At 41.3% G+C, this 18,626-nt stretch overlaps 1 protein-coding gene and 1 long non-coding RNA gene across 47 annotated transcripts in view; one reads left to right on the top strand and one right to left on the bottom strand.

Moving 5' to 3' along the window:
• The window catches only part of Garin2 (golgi associated RAB2 interactor family member 2), a 44,681-nt gene extending 26,697 nt beyond the window's left edge, over positions 1-17,984 (bottom strand). For 6 of the 45 annotated variants that reach the window (XM_063262204.1, XM_063262212.1, XM_063262208.1 and 3 more), the window contains exons 1-5: positions 17,621-17,779; positions 3,744-3,830; positions 3,354-3,414; positions 2,153-2,315; positions 352-551 (exon numbers count right to left, since the gene is read on the bottom strand). In XM_063262204.1, coding sequence (XP_063118274.1) covers positions 352-551; positions 2,153-2,314 — 362 coding nt within the window. In that variant the 5' untranslated portion in view covers position 2,315; positions 3,354-3,414; positions 3,744-3,830; positions 17,621-17,779. Of the gene's footprint in view, positions 1-351; positions 552-2,152; positions 2,316-3,353; positions 3,415-3,743; positions 3,831-13,469; positions 13,690-14,207; positions 14,325-17,620 lie in introns of those variants that run through there. The other 39 variants (XM_017594255.3, XM_017594257.3, XM_017594254.3 and 36 more) reach the window with 22 other exon arrangements.
• Positions 10,152-18,626, top strand: LOC100909680 (uncharacterized). Of its 2 annotated transcripts, none has more exons than NR_131078.1 (3): positions 10,152-10,227; positions 15,572-15,663; positions 18,504-18,626. It is a non-coding gene; the product is annotated as an uncharacterized LOC100909680 (long non-coding RNA). The 2 variants fall into 2 exon arrangements; NR_131077.1 differs by having other exon boundaries at positions 18,504-18,625.

Here is an 18,626-nt window from a genome sequence, read left to right as displayed (position 1 = left end):
AATGAAGCACATTATCTGTACAATAAATATATAGTGATAAAACTGTCTAAAAATGAGGCTTAAATTAAGTTACTTGCTCAAGATGGTAGACTGAGGTAGTGGCCACGATGAGGCTGGAGTTGGGGGAAGTGTGCACTTGGGAGGCGGTTTACCAGTCTGCAGTGCTCTAGGACGTTTCTAAATTTGTCATTTTGACTGCCTTTGTGATATCCTCTTAGAGACACCCTTGCGTCATTTGAGAAAGCAATGTACCTGAAGTGCTCCTCTGGGACACTTGTTATCTTTCCTTTTAGGCACTTGGTGCTACTGTGTTCTGACAGAGATCACTATCCTCCTGTCCTTGTGACTCACCTGGTGAGCACCAGATTCCCAGGAGAGGAAGACTTCAGAATGGTTTTAAAGAGGGGTTCTTGTTCTTTTCGAGCTTCTGTCGTCAGGTGTGCCAACAGCATCATATTGGGGGTCTTGAAGACGTGATTGGAAGAACAGATGCCTACGGTCACCCAGTTTGCTCGGTTATGCAGGTAAATAGATTCACCTCTCCTATTGACCTGCATGTAGAGAACAGGAAAGGAGTTTCTTGGTAAAAGGTATAGAGAGAGCTAGCGCCCCTGCTTGCTAGAGCAGTGTAAGTGGAGGGCAGAAAACAGGGGGAAATGAGGCTTCCATTCCTTGGTTTGTTCATGTTTTGGAGATAGCAGAGTGAAGAGCTACAGTCTGTGGTTCGTGGGGTCAATGAGAGAAGGCCAGTGCCTACAATTGACATAACGATTAGTATTGTAGGGTCCTATGGAGCATGCAGCTGGGGGATTGGCTGAGGTGAGGATGTAGCTGGTGATGTGTTCAAATGAGCCAGTGCTTTCTATTCCCTCACCTGAACCTCCGGAGTCAGAAATGTTGGTAACTTGCTGTCAAACACAAATTAGGAAAAACTGGGCATTTTAGAGACTATGGCTGCAGTTATGTGGGACCGTGGCTAACCTGCCTACTACAAACTTCCCCCTCCCTGTGTGGGGCCAGAGCTATGCAACTAGAATGTGCAAGAGTTAATTAACACGAACAAAGTATGGGAAGAAAGGTGAAAATAAAAGATTGTTAGCAGGAAAGAGTAACTGAAGGCCAAACAGTTAAACTTTGGCATCACGTGTTCCAAGGCGTAACTGAACCGTGTTCTAGAGACCTCACTCCTCTCTGAGGGTTCTCTGGGCACAACATCGTCACACCAGTCCTCTGGTATCAGAGAACACATTCATGAAGCATGAAAACTCCATATCGTTGATATGTCTGTCTCTGTCCTTATCATACTCTGTGGGATCAGCGGAGTGCATTGGCTCTGTGCTCGTTTAGCATCAGACACTGCCATGGCATTTCCCTGAGGGACAGTCATCGTCTTTGCCTGAACAGTCTGGTGTTGAGTGTTGGGAGGAAAGGCAACACAGTGTCCATGTGCTCTATGTCTTCATTCAGATGCAGGCACATTCTCACAGGAAAGTTTGTCTCTGATGCTATCTGACAGTTGTATTTCCCTTCAGAACCAACATATGAGGTTTATTTTAATTTATCTTTTCTTGGGTGGTTTTTTATTTACTTGGCACTTAGGGACTGAATCCAGGGCTGTATGCATCTCAGGCAAGGGCTCCTCCATTGAGCTCCTCTCTAGCCTCAGGCATTTTTCTTTAAAATTTAGGACTGGGGCTAGAGAGATAGCTCAGGTGTTAAGAACACTTGCTGTTCTTACTTAGGACTTGGGTTCAATTACTAACTCACAACCACAAATGTGGTGCACAAACATACAAGCAGGTAAAACATAAATACATGCATTTAAAAAATTAAAATAAAACTCTAAGAAAAAATTATCTGAATACCTTCCTGAAATCGTATGCTGCAAAAATCATTTTATGGAACATTAAGATTATGTGAGAATGACAATTCTAATAGAGATAGGACAGAACCCTTGCCTGTGGGTTTGTTGAGAACATCTGAAGTGAATTTCCCTGTAACACTCATTATTTCAGCCTGTTTAAAGTTGTAGGACTGTTTCCCTTCGTTAACCACACCGTCCCTCATCACATTTAACAATTCACTTCTCAATCTTTCACTGTCTTTGAGAAAATGTTACTGGAACCTAATTGAGAGTGTAGGTGTTATTTACCTGAATAAAATTGCTCTCCAATATGGGAGGGGATACATAAGGCGCATACTCTCCTCCATCTAATATGTTCTTAAGATGTCCTAGTCTGTAATAGTGTGGGATGCAGAGGGCGTCTTGCTTATTCACTAACTTCTTGCTCTTGCTCTTGTTCTTCTTCATCATGCTGATAGGGAACATCAGAAAAGTGAGAGAATGTAATTAAATTAATAACACTGCCTCTTTTAGTTATTAACTGAGCAAGGTTTTTTTTAATCAAAAATCTGTAATATACATGACTCCGTGGCAAGCATTGTAGGTACGTACAAACCAGCAGCTTATACTGTAGGGGTTGATAGACAGTAAGCAAACAGAGAACTTGTCTGATAGCACAGACATGAGGAGTGACAGAGTGACAGATGTCTCAGTGTGCTTCCAGCCAGGGTTCTACCTCCCACAAGCACACAGCTGTGGACACAGCAAGATGGACAATTCTAATTCTTACTTAGCATAGTTTTCTCTGTCAGGCTTTCTACTGTTAGCAATTCATTTTTACTTCCTTAGAAATGTTCATGGTGAAGATAAAACCAGTCAAGATGAGCCAGAGATGGAAGAGACTGAAAGAATGAAATAATCCAGAACTTAACCACTGAGCCATGGCCCCAGCACATCAGTCCATAGCAGCTAAATTGCGAAAAATGAGACTTAAAAAAAAAGTGTAAACAAAACAAAAACAAAAACAAAGCCAACCCCTACCATCACTTAAAATAGAGATGATGAGAAATAGTAACTAACAATTAATTAGTGCTTTATAAGGTAAGTAATAAAGACTTTGCATGTTCCATCTCATTTAATTGAGACTACACTCATAGACTGCACAGCTAAGGCTTAAAAAGGGAAAGTACCTGCTATCATCACACCATTTGTACCTACTAAGCTGTGATTCAGACCCTTAGATTCTGCCTTGAGGAGCTTTGGGCTGTTCTTCAAAGTCCATCCTGTGCTTACATGCTTGGAAAGGTGGGTATGGGAGCTGGCAAGAATGTGGGGGCTTGGGATAATGGAAAGAAAGGAAATAGGGCCAGAGCAGATAAGACAGAAAATATCCCATTTCCTTCCTGTTTCCTTTCTTCCTAAACAATTTGGTCCTGATGCGTTTGCAGGCAGCGAGGTAGGAGAAGGGGTGGGAATGCACCCCAAAGCCCAAGGAAGGAAGAATAGTTACCGTTTTTACTGTCATCTGTCACCACCTGCCAGCTCAGGTTCTCAGTTCACATGTCTCTAACCTAGAAAAGTTAGTTAAGGGGCTGGTGAGACGGCTCAGTGGTAACAGCCCTTGCTGCCATAAACCTGAGTTTTATCCTCAGAACCTTTATGGTAGAAAGAGAGGACCAACTTCTACTAGTAGTCCTCTGACTTCCATACACATAAATAACTATAATAACAATGTTAAAGTTGATCATCATAGAAAGTATCTTGGCACATGGAATCTTCAGGAGAAGGAGAGAGCTTGTGAAGGATAGTAGGTAGGAGAGGAAGGTGGGTAGAACAGGAGGAAGAGGGGACTGTGTCCATGCAATGCATGGTATCATCTATGAGGGCCATTGAATCTTACCTCACCTCAAGGCCAAGCCACAGTCCTGTGATGGGAATGAAGTTTGTGACTCACTTCAGTTTGGGCTTCCTTCTTTTCATGATGTAGCTTTTGTGACAAATACAAATACAGAAAACAAGGGATTATGCACATGACATTAATGTCATTTCTATATCTTCTGTTTCATAGGTTGAGGTCTAAGCCTTAGAGTCTTGTAACTAATACAGGTGGGTTTTACGTTAAGTGTCCTCAATAAGATGTGTTAGAGGCTTAAAGATTGGACTGTGAGAGCTTTGATATGATCAATGAGTTCATCCACCAGTGGATTTATAGATGGCATTCCTGTGAAGTGGTGAAAACTTTTAAAAGTAGGGCCAATTAGATGGAGTAGACCACAGGGGACATGTTAGGGGGTGCTCTTGTCCTGGGGTCCTTCCCCTTTGTCTTTCTTATTCTTGTTCTTTCTCCAATTACCATGGGAGGTGAGCATCTTTGCTCCATAACATCTGGGAGTCATCAGAATGGGGTATTTGAATCCAGTTGCTACTGCTGTTCCTCATTTACTGTGGTCTTCTTTGCATGTTTGTGCAAATGTGTTATTTGCTTATGAATATATTCATGTATTCATGCATACGAGAAGGAATGTACATATGACAGGGTTTCTCACTGAAGGTGGAGCTCATTGATTCAGCTATGCTGTCTGGACAGTGAGCCTTAACACAGTGGTTCTTAACCTTTCTAATGCTGGGACCCTTTAATATAGTTTCTCATGTTGTGGTGACCTCCAACCAAAGAAGTATTTCATTGCTACTTTATAACTGTAATTTTGTTACTGTTATGAATTATAATGTAAATATATGGTATGCAGGATATCTGATATGTGACCCACCTCCTCCCTCCAAAGGGGTCATGACCCCCAGGTTGAGAACCATTGCCTTAGGATCTTCCTGTCTCTGCCTCCCTGGTACTGGGATTATAGGTACATGCCACTATGCTTGGCATTTTACATGTGTTCTGGGATCTGAACTCAGATCTTCATGCTTGTGCTTTACCAAACTAATAATTGGTGTGACACTCCTTGTATGGCCAAGGAAGGTAAAAGGACACAAGGCAAAGGAAATAATACAGATTGTGCTACCTTGGTTTTACTTAGCAGCTATTAAAATTGTGTTCCTATGGCTACTTGAAGCTTTTTGTTGACACTTTCTGTTAAGATTAAGAAAGCCAAGTATAGAGAAGAAAATGCCTAGTGCCATCTGGGTCCCCTGTGCACAGGGACTTCTAGGGGCAGGCCCTTTGAGTTGCTGCCCTCATGGAGAGCCAGCCCGGAGGAGCGACTTCAGGCCCGAGACCAGAGGTAAGATCAACTTTTCTGCTCCAAGTGACCTGCCTGCGGGAATCAGGACACAAAAAGGCAAAATTCCTCTGCGACTGGACACTTCCAGTGTCTAGCTGTCACCTGAACCCCGCTGATCTTGGTGCACAGCTCCCTGTTCCCAAATCTCGAGGGAGAGAGAGCTGATCACCCAGTAGTGTGGGCAATTCTGAGACTGCAGGGCAGGAGAGACAGCCACTTCTGCCCACCTTTGCCCACATCCCTGGCCCAAGAGGAAACTGTATAGTGCATCTCAGCACAGGAAGATAGGGGCAGTCAAGCTGCAGGAGCCCTGTGGTCCAGACTGCGCCTGGATCTGAACGGACCTGGTCAAACAGCTCCCTGCACCCAAATCCCATGGGAGGGAGAGCTAGACCTTCAGAGGGGCAGACAAGCCTGGGAAACCAGAGGAGACTACTTTCTGCCCATATTTCTGACTCTAGAGGAAAAGGCCTAGTGCCATCTGGGCCCCTTTTGCACAGGGACCCAGGAGAAGGAGGGGCAGGCCCTTCTGGTTCGAGGCCACAGGAACAGCTGAAAGCCAGTGGACAGAAACGACTACACGCCTGAGAGCAAAACACTCTGTTCCCATAACTGGCTGAAAGGAAACAGGGAAACAAGTCTAAAGCACTCCTGACACACAGGCCTATAGGACGGTCAAGCCACTGTCAGAAATAGCAAGACAGGGTAACACCAGAGACAACCTGATGGCGAGAGGCAAGCTCAGGAACCCAAGCAACAGAAACCAAGACTACATGGCATCATCAGAGCTCAATTCTCCCACCAAAGCAAACACTGAATATCCAAACACACCAGAAAAGCAAGATCTAGATTCAAAATCACATTTTATTATGATGATGAAGGACTTTAAGAAGGTCATAAATAACTCCCTTAAGGAAATACAGGACAACACAAGTAAACAACTGGAAGCCCTTAAAGAGGAAACACAGAAACCCCTTAAAGAACTACTGGAAAAACAAGAAAACAGGAGAAGGAAATGAACAAAATGATCTAGGAGTTAAAAGTGGAAATGGAAACAATAAAGAAAGCAAAAAGTGAGACAACCCTAGAGATAGAAAACCTAGGGAAGAGATCAGGAGTCACAGATGCGAGCATCACCAACAGAATACAAGAGATAGAAGAGAGAATCTCAGGAGCAGAAGATACATAGAAATTATTGACACAACTGTCAAAGATAATGTAAAATGGAAAAAGCTACTAGCACAAAACATACAGGAAATCTAGGACACAATGAGAAGATCAAACCTAAGGATAATAGGTATAGAAGAGAGTGAAGACTCCCAGCTCAAAGGACCAGTAAATATCTTCAACAAAATCATAGAAGAAAACTTTCCTAACCTAAAGAAAGAGATACCCATAAGCATACAAGAAGCCTACAGAACTCCAAATAGATTGGACCAGAAAGGAAACTCCTCCCGTCACATAATAGTCAAAACACCAAATGCACAAAATAAAGAAAGAATATTAAAAGCAGTAAGGGAAAAAGGTCAAGTAACATATAAAGGCAGACCTATCAGAATTACACCAGACTTCTCACCAGAGCCTATGTATGAAAGCCAGAAGATCGTGGACAGATGTCATACAGACCCTAAGAAAACACAACTGCCAGCCCAGGTTACTGTATCCAACAAAACTCTCAATTAATATGCATGGAGAAACCAAGATATTCCATGACAAAACCAAATTTACCCAATATCTTTCTACAAATCCAGCCCTACAAAGGATAATAAATGGTAAAGTCCAACATAAGGAGGCAAGCTACACCCTAGAAAAAACAAGAAACTAATCGTCTTGCAACAAAACAAAGAGAAGACAAGCACACAAACATAATCTCACATCAAAATACAAATATAAGAGGAAGCAACAATCACTATTCTTTAATATCTCTCAACATCAATGGACTCAATTCTCCAATAAAAAGACACAGATTAACAAACTGGATATGCAACGAGGACCCAGGATTCTGCTGCCTACAGGAAACACACCTCAGAGACACGACTTCAGAGTAAAAGACTGGAAAACAACTTTTGAAGCAAATGGTCTGAAGAAGCAAGCTGGAGTAGCCATTCTAATATCGAATAAAATCGATTTTCAACCAAAAGTCATCAAAAAAGATAAGGAAGGACACTTCATATTCATCAAAGGAAAAATCCACCAAGATGAACTCTCAATCCTAAATATCTATGCTTCAAATACAGGGGCACCTACATACATAAAAGAAACCTTACTAAAGCTCAAAGCATACATTGCACCTCACACAATAATAGTAGGAGATTTCAACACCCCACTCTCATCGATGGACAGATCATGGAAACAGAAATTAAACAGAGACATAGAAAGACCCACATATACATGGAAGTTGCACAATGCTCTACTCAATGATAACCTGGTCAAGGAAGAAATAAAGAAATTAAAGACTTCTTAGAATTTAATGAAAATGAAGGTACAACATACCCAAACTCATGGGACACAATGAAAGCTGTGCTAAGAGGAAAACTCATAGGTCTGAGTGCCTGCAGAAAGAAACAGGAGAGAGCATATATCAGCGGCTTGACAGCACACTTAAAAGCTCTAGAACAAAAAGAAGCAAATACACCCAGGAGGAGTAGAAGGCAGGAAATAATCAAACTCAGAGCTGAAATCAACCAAGTAGAAACAAAAAGGACTATACAAAGAATCAACAGAACCAAAAGCTGTTTTTTTAAGAAAATCAACAAGATAGATAAACCCTTAGCCAGACTAACCAGAGGACACAGTGTGTCTGAATTAACAAAATCAGAAATGAAAAGGGAGACATAACAACAGAATCAGAAGAAATTCAAAAAAATCATCATATCCTACTACAAAAGCCTATATTCAACAAAACTTGAAAATCTGGAGGAAATGGATAATTTCCTAGGCAAATACCTGGTACCAAAGTTAAGTCAGGAACAGATAAGCCATTTAAACAACCCCATAACTCCTAAGGAAATAGAAGCAGTCATTAAAAGTCTCCCAACCAAAAAGAGTCCAGGGCCAGATGGGTTCAGTGCAGAATTCTATCAGACCTTCATAGAAGACCTCATACCAATACTATCCAAACTATTCCACAAGACTGAAACAGATGGAGTGCTACCAAATTCCTTCTATGAAGCCACAATTGCTCTTGTACCTAAACCACACAAAGACTGAACAAAGAAAGGGAACATCAGACCAATTTCCCTTATGAATATCGACTCAAAAATACTCAATAAAGTTCTTGCAAACCGAATCCAAGAACACATCAAAACAATCATCCAAGTGCAAGGCCCTGGGTTCGGTCCCCAGCTCTGAAAAAAAGAAAAAAAAAAACAAAAACAAAAAAACAAAAAAAAACCCAATCATCCATCATGATCAAGTAGGCTTTATCCTGGGTATGCAGGGATGGTTTGATATACAGAAAACCATCAATGTAATCCACTATATAAACAAACTGAATGATAAAAACCACATGATCATTTCATTAGATTCTGAGAAAGCATTTGACAAAATTCAACACCCCTTCATGATAAAAGTCCTGGAAAGAAGAGGGATTCAAGGCCCATACCTAAACATAGTAAAAGCCATATACAGCAAACCAGTAGCTAACATTAAACTAAATGGATAGAAACTTGAAACAATCTCACTAAAATCAGGGACTAGACAAGGCTGCCCACTATCTCCCTGCTTATTCAACATAGTTCTCCAAGTCCTAACCAGAGCAATCAGACAACAAAAGGATATCAAAGGGATACAGATCGGAAAGGAAGAAGTCAAAATATCACCATTTGCAGATATGATAGTATATTTAAGTGATCCCAAAAGTTCCACCAGAGAACTACTAAACCTGATAAACACCTTTAGCAAAGTGGCTGGGTATAAAATTAACTCAAATAAATCAGTAGTCCTCCTCTACACAAAAGAGAAACAAGTCGAGAAAGAAATTAGGGAAATGACACCCTTCATAATAGACCCAAATAATATAAAATATATTGGTGTGACTTTAACCAAGCAAGTGAAAGATCTGTATGATAAGAACTTTAAGCCTCTGAAGAAAGAAATTGAAGAAGATCCCAGAAGGTGGAAAGATCTCCTATGCTTATGGATTGGCAGGATTAATAGAGTAAAAATGGTCATTTTACCAAAAGCAAGCTACAGATTCAATGCAATCCCCATCAAAATTCCAATCCAATTCTTCACAGAGTTAGACAGAACAATTTGCAAATTCATCTCGAATAACAAAAAAACCCAGGATAGCTAAAACTATTCTCAATAATAAAAGGACTTCCAGGGGAATCACTATCCCTGAACTCAAGCAGTATTACAGAGCAGTAGTGATAAAAACTATCGTTTTGGTACAGAGAAAGGCAGATAGATCAGTGGATAGAATTGAAGATCCAGAAATGACACTGATGGTCCCTTGATTTTTGACAAAGGAGCCAAGACCATCCAATGGAAAAAAGATAGCATTTTTCAGCAAATGGTGCTAGTTCAACTGGAGGTCAGCATGTAGAAGAATGCAGATCAATCCATTCTTATCACCCTGTACAAAGCTTAAGTCCAAGTGGATCAAGGACCTCCACATCAAACCAGATACACTCAAACTAATAGAAGAAAAAGTGGGGAACCATCTCAAACACATGGGCAGTGGAGAAAATTTCTTGAACAAAACACCAATGGTTTATGCTCTAAGATCAAGAATCGACTAATGGGATCTCATAAAACTACAATGCTTCTGTAAGGCAAAGGACACTGTTGTTAGGACAAAACGGCAACCAACAGATTGGGAAGAGATCTTTACCAATCCTACAACCGATAAAGGGCTTATATCCAAAATATACAAAGAACTCACGCACGAAGTTAGACTGCAGGGAGACAAATAACCCTATTAAAAATGGGGTTCAGAGGTAAACAAAGAATTCACAGCTGAGGAATGTCGAATGGCTGAGAAACACCTAAAGAAATGTTCAACATCTTTAGTCATAAGGGAAATGCAAATCAAAACAACCCTGAGATTTCACCTCACACCAGTGAGAATGGCTAAGATCAAAACTCAGGTGACAGCAAATGCTGGTGAGGATGTGGAGAAAGAGGAACACTCCTCCATTGTTGGTGGGATTACAGACTGGTAAAACCATTCTGGAAATAAGTCTGGAGGTTTCTCAGAAAACTGGACATTGCACTACCTGAGGACCCAGGTATACCTCCCTTGGGCATATACCCAAAAGATGCCCCAACATATAACAAAGACACGTGCTCCACTATGTTCATAGCAGCCTTATTTATAATAGCCAGAAGCTGGAAAGAATCCAGATGCCCTTCAACAGAGAAATGGAAAATGTGGTACATCTACACAATGGAATACTACTCAGCTATCAAACACAATGACTTTATGAAATTCATAGGCAAATGAATGGAACTGGAAAATATCATCCTGAGTGAGGTAACCCAATCACAGAAAAACACACATGGTATGCACTCATTGGTAAGTGAGTCGAATTACCCTAGATGCCCAGAACACATGGAACTCAAGAAGGATGACCAAAATGTGGATGCTTCACTCCTTCTTTAAAAGGGGAACAAGAATACCCTTAGGAGGGGATAGGGAGGCAAAATTTAGAATAGAGACGGAAGGAATGCCCATTCAGAGCCTGCCCCACATGTGGCCCATACATATACAGCCACCAAACTAGATAAGATGGATGAAGCAAAGAAGTACAAGCTGACAGGAACCGTATGTAGATCTCTCCTCAGAGACACAGCCAGAATATGGCAAATACATAGGCGAATGCCAGCAGCAAACCACTGAATTGAGAATGGGACCCCGTTGAAGGAATCAGAGAAAGGACTGAAAGAGCTGAGGGGGCTTGAGACCCCATATGAACAACAATGCCAAGCAACCAAAGCTTCCAGGGACTAAGCCACTACCCACAGACTATACATGGACTGACCCTGGGCTCCAACTACATAGGTAGCAATGAATATCCTAGTAAGAGCACCAGTGGAAGGGGAAGCCCTTGGTCCTGCCTTGGCTGGACCCCCAGTGAACGTGATTCTTGGGGGGAGGGCGGTAATGGGGGGAAGATTGGAAGGGGAATACCCATGTGGAAGGGTAGAGGAGAAGTTAGGGGGATGTTGGCCTGGAAACTGGGAAAGGGATTAACATTTGAAATGTAAATAAGAAATACCCAATTTAATGAAGATGGGAAAAAAAAGAAAGAAAGAAAGCAGAGTAGAAAAGAAGCAGACTTAACAGAGACTTTGAAGGTCTCAGTGTAATTGAGGTGGCTTAGCTGGTAAAGATGTTGACCACCTGAGTTGATTCCTTTTGGTGGACAAGAGAATTGATACCCAAAAGTTTTCTTCTTATCCCTGTGTATACACCATGTTGAGTGTGTGTGTGTGTGTGTGTGTGTGTGTGTTTGTGTATCATGCATTAAATAAATAAAACATTTTAAATGTGAAGTTGATAGCACAGAAAAGCAATGAATAAATACTCAGTGGGGGAAATTCAAAGTAAGTATTGTGCTGTATAAGTACTATTTTTTTCTTTTTCTTTTTGTGGCTTATAGTATTTTATGATATCTTAGACTTGAAATGAAGCACTCAGCTTTTGCTTATTTAGAGCTGGATGATAAAATACACATTTCTGAAACAAAATCACCCCAAGAAATTGGAAACATCACTTGTTAGAGGTATGTCTTATATTGTGTATACTTGCTATTAATAGATGCTGCATTGCCACTAGGACCAGGAATGTCCTTCCCTAGTGCAGTCACTGTGGCCTCTATGGTGCCCTTAATTTAAGAAGAGGCTGTGTAAGGCTGTGTAGATGGCTCGATGGATGTGTGCTTGCTGTACCATCTAGCAACTGCGCAAAAGCTGGCCATAGTGGTACATACTTATAGACCCAGTGTTGGGAGTCAAAGACAGGGAGATTTCCAGAGATTGCTGGCTAGCCAGCTTAGCCAAAATGGCAACTTCTGCTTCAGTGAGAAGCTCTGTCTTAAAGGGACAAGGTAGAGAGATAGGCAGGAAGACACCTGACTTCTCTAACATCAGCACATTCATGTGCTTAGGCAGCCATACATCCATGCGCATATCACACACACACACACACACACGCACACACACACACACACACACGCACACACACACACACGCACACACACACATGCACAATTTTAAGACAACCCCACTTGATAGATGATATCCCAGAGGAACAGGCTTATCTAGGAATTCAGGACACAGAGAGAAGAGAAAGGAAAGAGGGACTGGGAGGCAGCCATGAGTGAGTCTTGCCTCTCTTCATCTCTCTTGAGTCTTTAAAAAACCAAAGTGAGGTCAGCGAAAGAATAGCAAATGTGCCAGCCTCTTTTACCATCTTTGAAGTGAAGCATTTTTTCTGTCATTGTTAATTATTATTTTTGTGTGAATGTTTGTGCTGAAAATACTTTATTATATTGAATTTTGAGTGAATTTTAAAAATTTTATCATTAAAATGTAATTACATGATATTCTCCTCCTCCCTCCAATCCCTCCCATGTCTTCTCACTTTCTCACAAATTAATGACCCTTTTCTTTAGTTATTATTGTCACATGAATATGAAATACAAATATATGAATAAATATGCAGCTTGTTGAGCCCATGTAAATGTTGCTTGTATGTACATAATTTTAGGGCTGACCACATGGTATTGGATAAGCAAGTAGGAGGTCATCCCTGGGGACCACTACCCTCCCTCTCTCAGCAGTCATTAATTGTTATCTAGGGGCGGGGCTCCATGAGATTTCTCACCAACATATTGGCATGTTAACTAGTGTTGTCATTGTTCTGGTCTTGTTTAGAAAGAGCTCTGCTGTTGAGACTTCGTGGGTGTAGTTTCCTTGTCATATCCAGAAGATACAATCTCAGCAGATTTCCTGGTCTTTTGGTTCTTATCATCTTTCTACTCCCTCTTTCAAGATGTTCCCTGAATACTAGGTGTAAAGACTGTGTTTTAGATGCATGGACTGAGGTGGGAATGGGCACCCCATAGCCGGTTGTTTTCTCCATTTAGTCTAGTTGTGGTGTTCTGTAATGGTCTCCATTCTGCTAAAAAAGAAACTTTGTGGATGTGGGGTGAGAGGTACACTGATCTGTGGCGATAAGGAGAAGCATTTAAATGCAACAAAGACATACTCATTTAGGAAAGTGGCAGTAGTAGGTTCTTTTTGCAGATCCATGACTTACTAATCATGAGTAGCTTGATACATTTACAATACCAGCCATGATTTCCTTTCTATTGACAAGGCCTTAAATTCCTGTTAGATAGTTGTTGATTACTGCCAAGATATTAGTGCCACTATTGTACCTGTAGTGATATCTTGCCATGCTGGTCATTATGGCTCATAGGCATCACAGTGGTAATACTATTGATCTTATCCTCTCTTGAAAGCATGCATGTATAGCACCTTTGGAATTATGAGAGCTAGCCTTCAGGGTAGGCTTTTGGATCAGGTCCAGTTGGAGTCTTCCAAGTTCTGTATCCAAAGTACTTGGTGTCTTCAGCAACAGGGACTCTCCTTCAACTTCTGGGCGGCAACCAAGGGCAATAGCAAGAGTCTTTATTATTTTAGGAGAATCTTGGACACCTAGACCCTCAACTGGTACACAGATTATCATGCCCAGTACTAGATTTTTGTTAGTCTGTGGATCTTCTGGAAGAGCATCCTATGTGGTATGACTCCAATTAATATACAGAGACACATACACAAACACACACACACACACACACGCATTGCATAAATTTTAGATAAATGATTCCCTATGCTTTTTCAAACATCTCTAGTATTATTTTTAATACCACTAAAAATTAGATTTATATATATGAGTGTTTTGCCTATACACACATATATACACCAGGTGCATGCCTTATGCCTATAAAGGTCAGAAGAGGGCACTGGATCCTCTGGAGTTGCGAGCCACCACATGAGTCCTGGCAACCAAACCAAGGTCCCCTGCAAGAGCAACAAGAGCTCTAACTACAGAGCCATTTCTCTAGCTAGAATTTTGACTAGTTTTATTGTGAACTATGATATATTATCTTCACCTGTATTCTTCAACCTCTTCAACAAGATAATGGGATTACAGCGATATGGCCTGTGAAGGCAGTCTGGACCCCTCCTCGATACCAGTGCACACTATTTACTAGGGACACTCTCAGGACCTGGAGATGCAGTAAGAGTTTGGCTTTCAGCTTTACAAATGGCAAAGGTCTTTACTTAGTTACATATGATAATGAAAATTTCTCCATAATGTTAAATATTAAAAAGTAGTAGTTACTAATCTCAGTGCAGAGCTGTTTGGAGCATCATAATCTCTTGTAAGGTATGCCCAATATAATGATGCCTAGTGCTTAAATTGATTTTCTCATAAAGACAATCAGATGGTTCAGGGTTCTACTCCCATACGTTTCTTGTACTCTGTCCTTTTGCCTTGTGGTGGGGTTACCTTGAAAGAGAAGCCCAGCCTTTTAGCCATAGCCTTTGTCATGTGTTATTAATTTTGGTGGTTTGAAACAATTTTTAGTTTTGCCATTGGATGTGGTGGTGCACTACTGAGAAGGATGCAGAGGGAGCATGAGTACATGGCCAGCCTGGGCTACCGTGAGACTTTGTTACAAAACAACCGAAAAATTCTCCAGAAAAGGTCTAAATTGTGTGGGATTAAATACTAATTATGGTTTTGTTTTCATAATAGTTTTATCTCTAGATTATTTTGTTATCATTCTTGAGAGATGGTTTCTACATTGGTAATCTCCTGACCAAGTTTTCCTTCTACCTTGGGTTCCTGAGGTTGGGATTGCAGACATACCCCTGTGCCCTGCTTGCATTAGTTTTAAAAATGGCTTATTTAAAGGTTACAAATGCAATGACTTAGTATATTTACAGTCTTGTCACAACCACTATAATTTAATTTAGAAAAAAGTCACCATTATCTATGGATATACTTTAATAATGGTAAATGAAATATGAGTCACGCCTCTGTGTCTGTGGTCATCATCTGTGGTCATTGCTTGCCAAAGGGTTGCAGTGACCACAGTCTTTCTCTTGATAGTCTAGAACACAGAGACCAGTAAAACCTGCAACATTATGATAATGGGATAGTCATTTGTATATTCCATAAGTATTTTAGCAACAAAATAGACCTATTTAAATAAATTATTTGTTAGAGCTCAAAAGTATCATTTTATTGACATTATAGGTTTCAATAAAACAAAAATATAACAACAAAACAAAAATAAAGCATTAAGATTAGAGTTTAGGCATGTTAATCACTGGTTAATGTATATAATTCTAATACCTTTGTGCTCAGTAGTGTGTAATTAAAACAGAGGAGCAGAGCAGGTAACTAGAGGTCACTGTGGACACTGCACGGATGTGCAGACTCATCTGTTCTAACTTGTTCTCCTAGGGTTGTGTATATTCTGTGTGACTGTAACCCAGCTCTTGGAGGGTGGAGAATCAGAAATAAAATATTTTCCTCAACCACATAACAAGTTTAAGGTCAGCCAGGGTTACATGAAACTGTCTCAAAAAAACTTTTAACTCCAACCAAAACCAAAGCATAGCAGAATTTTCTCAATTATAATTTATATTTTTCTAACAGTTTATGAACGTTGCTAGGCCTACCTAATGCCTGAGCACTGCATAAAGCAGGTAGGAAGCTTAGCCATATTGCAGGCCAGGCCTTCTGCAGTCCTGCAGCCCTGTACAGGCATCCAGTCTCTAATTCCTCTGTCACCAGCAGATCCTCTCTAGACTGCCCTTTTCTTCCCAGTGCCTCCCTCTCACGTGTTTGTTTTCCAGTTCCAGTGGATGGAGGCCCAAACCTTCTGCAGCTCTGCTCATCAGGCTGGTCTACAGAGTTGCACTGAAATTTTCAGAGAGTCCTATATTATGTCCAATTACAGGTCAGAAACCACTGCCAGTCATGTCACTGGGACGAGAAGTCCAAAGGGCCACAGTGTGTGTCGGCACAGCCGGGATGAGCTTTGTCATATGGGGACTTGCTCTCAAGGATGGCCACGGCCCAGAAGGACAGTAGGAATAGAGGCATCCCTGTGCTGTGCTGATGCTACTGTCTGAGTCTTTTGGAAGGGTTAATGGAACAGGGAAGAGGTGAGAGGCTTAGGGACCAGTTTGGAAGGTTTGGTTGGGTTTTCTAGCTAATACAAAAAGTTTCCCAAATATACTTAATGTTGTCTATAAATACTGTCTACCATTCCCGATGCAATCTTTTCCGTATAATATTTAAAAGTAATTTTCAGGGGCTGGGGATTTAGCTCAGTGGTAGAGCGCTTACCTAGGAAGCGCAAGGCCCTGGGTTCGGTCCCCAGCTCCGAAAAAAAGAACCAAAAAAAAAAAAAAAGTAATTTTCAAACATAGCAAAGTTGAAAGAATTCTATAGATCCCATATTCTTATGTGGTCTTTTTCATGTATTGTGCTATACTTTACTTGCATTTAATTACATATCCGCTCTTAAATAGCCTTTGCCTATCACTCATTAAAACTTCTCTTGATGACGATACCTGATGAACTCTTGACCCTCCCACTGCAGCTGCCTGAGTAGCTGAGACTATGTGTATGCATCAGAAAACTTGCCCTCTGTCATTTTTAATGCATTACCAGGCATCTTCTAAAGCCAGGTCTATCACAGTTCTGGTTTGCAATTTCAGTTGCAGCTCCGAGAAGTTGTGATTGTGATAGCCTCCTCTCCTTTTCTTGATGGTGCTCTTCCTCTCAGCTTTTCAGCTTTGAGCACTGGACCCTGTATTAGGGTCTCCCCTCCCACTTGATAATTACAAGTGAGTCTGCTAATGAGCTCATTTCTATTCTATTCTCAGTCACCAATGGGATACAGTTGGAATAGTGATATAAAAACCCAGAAAGCTTGCTTTCATTTCAAATTTAAACTCTCAATGAAGGGTATGTGTTCCTGTGTATACAAGTGTATGTGTACGTGTACACATTGTGTGTGGGTGTGTGTGGGCATGCCAGTGTAGATCAGAGGACAATTTTGGGTGTCGTTCTTTAGATGCCATCCACTTTTGGGTCAGGTACAAGGTTTCTCTTCAGCACAGACTTGCCAAGCAGGTAAGGTTGCTGGCCAGTGAGCCCTCGGGTTCCACTCATCTCCACCTTCCCAGTGCTAGGATGCTAGTCAGGCGCTGTTGCACCTAACTTTAGATGTAGGTTCTGGGGATTGAATGCAGGACCTACTCTATCCACTGAACTATCTCCAGAGGCCCAGTGAAATTAGTTTTATGTAAAAGAAGTTCAGGTACCAACTAGTCTCTAAGCTCTTAACTTTTCTAGTTGAGGCACAAAGATATGAAACCAGGGGAAAGAGGAAGATGGAAAGAGAGACACTCTAGCCACAGATAACCAGTACCAATCAAACTATCCCTTCCCCTCTTCTTCAGGCTCATATCTGGGTTGCTGTAACTGACACAGACTTACATAGAATCTGCTGAGACAGATCTCTGGAAACCTCCTGGATGTCAGACAGGAGAGCTATTTCCAAAGGGCACGCTTCTGCTTCTCCTTTCACATTTCCTTAACAGAGGTGTTTCTGTGTGCTCAACAGGCAGCTAAGCATCTGGTGAAGGGCTGCCTAGCATTGTGCCACTGCTCCTGCATCACAATGTGCTTGACATAGCTCTGAAGTAAGAAGGGCATTGGGCAGGAGCAGCTGAAAGACCAACCAGCCCATGAGATGGCTGCTGCCAGCATTCCTGAGAAGCTCAGACAGGGGCAGCTGGGAGTTCAGAGGCTCATGAAGTAATGGAGCTTTTTTAGAAGTGAAAAGTCACGATGATGATGATGGGGCTGAAAAAAAATAATAAAAATTGAAAATACTTTTATCATTCAGTTGTTAATGTATCATTCAGCTGCCCTATGCCCTGGTTTTTAGAGACTTCCAAAGCATTTTGAGCCATTTGAAGAAAAAACTTCAAGTTGTGCATGGTGGCTCACACCTGTAATTTCAGTACTTATGAGGCAGAGGCAGGAGGATTTCAACGAGTTTAAACAAGCCTAGGATACACAGTAAATTTGAGGTTAGCCTGTAAGAGCCTACTTAAAGAACAAAAAAACAAAAAAGCAAACAACAACTTCCCACCCCCACCGAAGTAAAGCCGAGAAACAAACAAAAACCTCCAAAGCTTCCAATAGGGCAACAGTGCTTAGAAACAACTGAGGACCAGGTATCCGGCCTGATTGTTTTACCTTTGTATCTTCCTCTGCTGTATTCTGGACACATATTAAGCAAGCACTCAGTAAACTGTTGGACAAATGAGTACATAAATAAACACGTGCCATCCCCTTCTGTCCTTGCTCTCAGTGTTTAGGAGGTTCTCGGCATCCCATCATACTTCAGTGTTCTGCTCATGTGCTGGAGATACAGACCTGTGTTGGTACCTTCTTTCTGCAAGTGGGGATGAAGGATGCAAAGGATGCTGGCTGA

The sequence above is a fragment of the Rattus norvegicus genome, chromosome 6, assembly GCF_036323735.1.
Source record: "Rattus norvegicus strain BN/NHsdMcwi chromosome 6, GRCr8, whole genome shotgun sequence".
NCBI lineage: Eukaryota > Metazoa > Chordata > Mammalia > Rodentia > Muridae > Rattus > Rattus norvegicus.
This window is presented reverse-complemented; position numbering and strand designations above follow the sequence as displayed.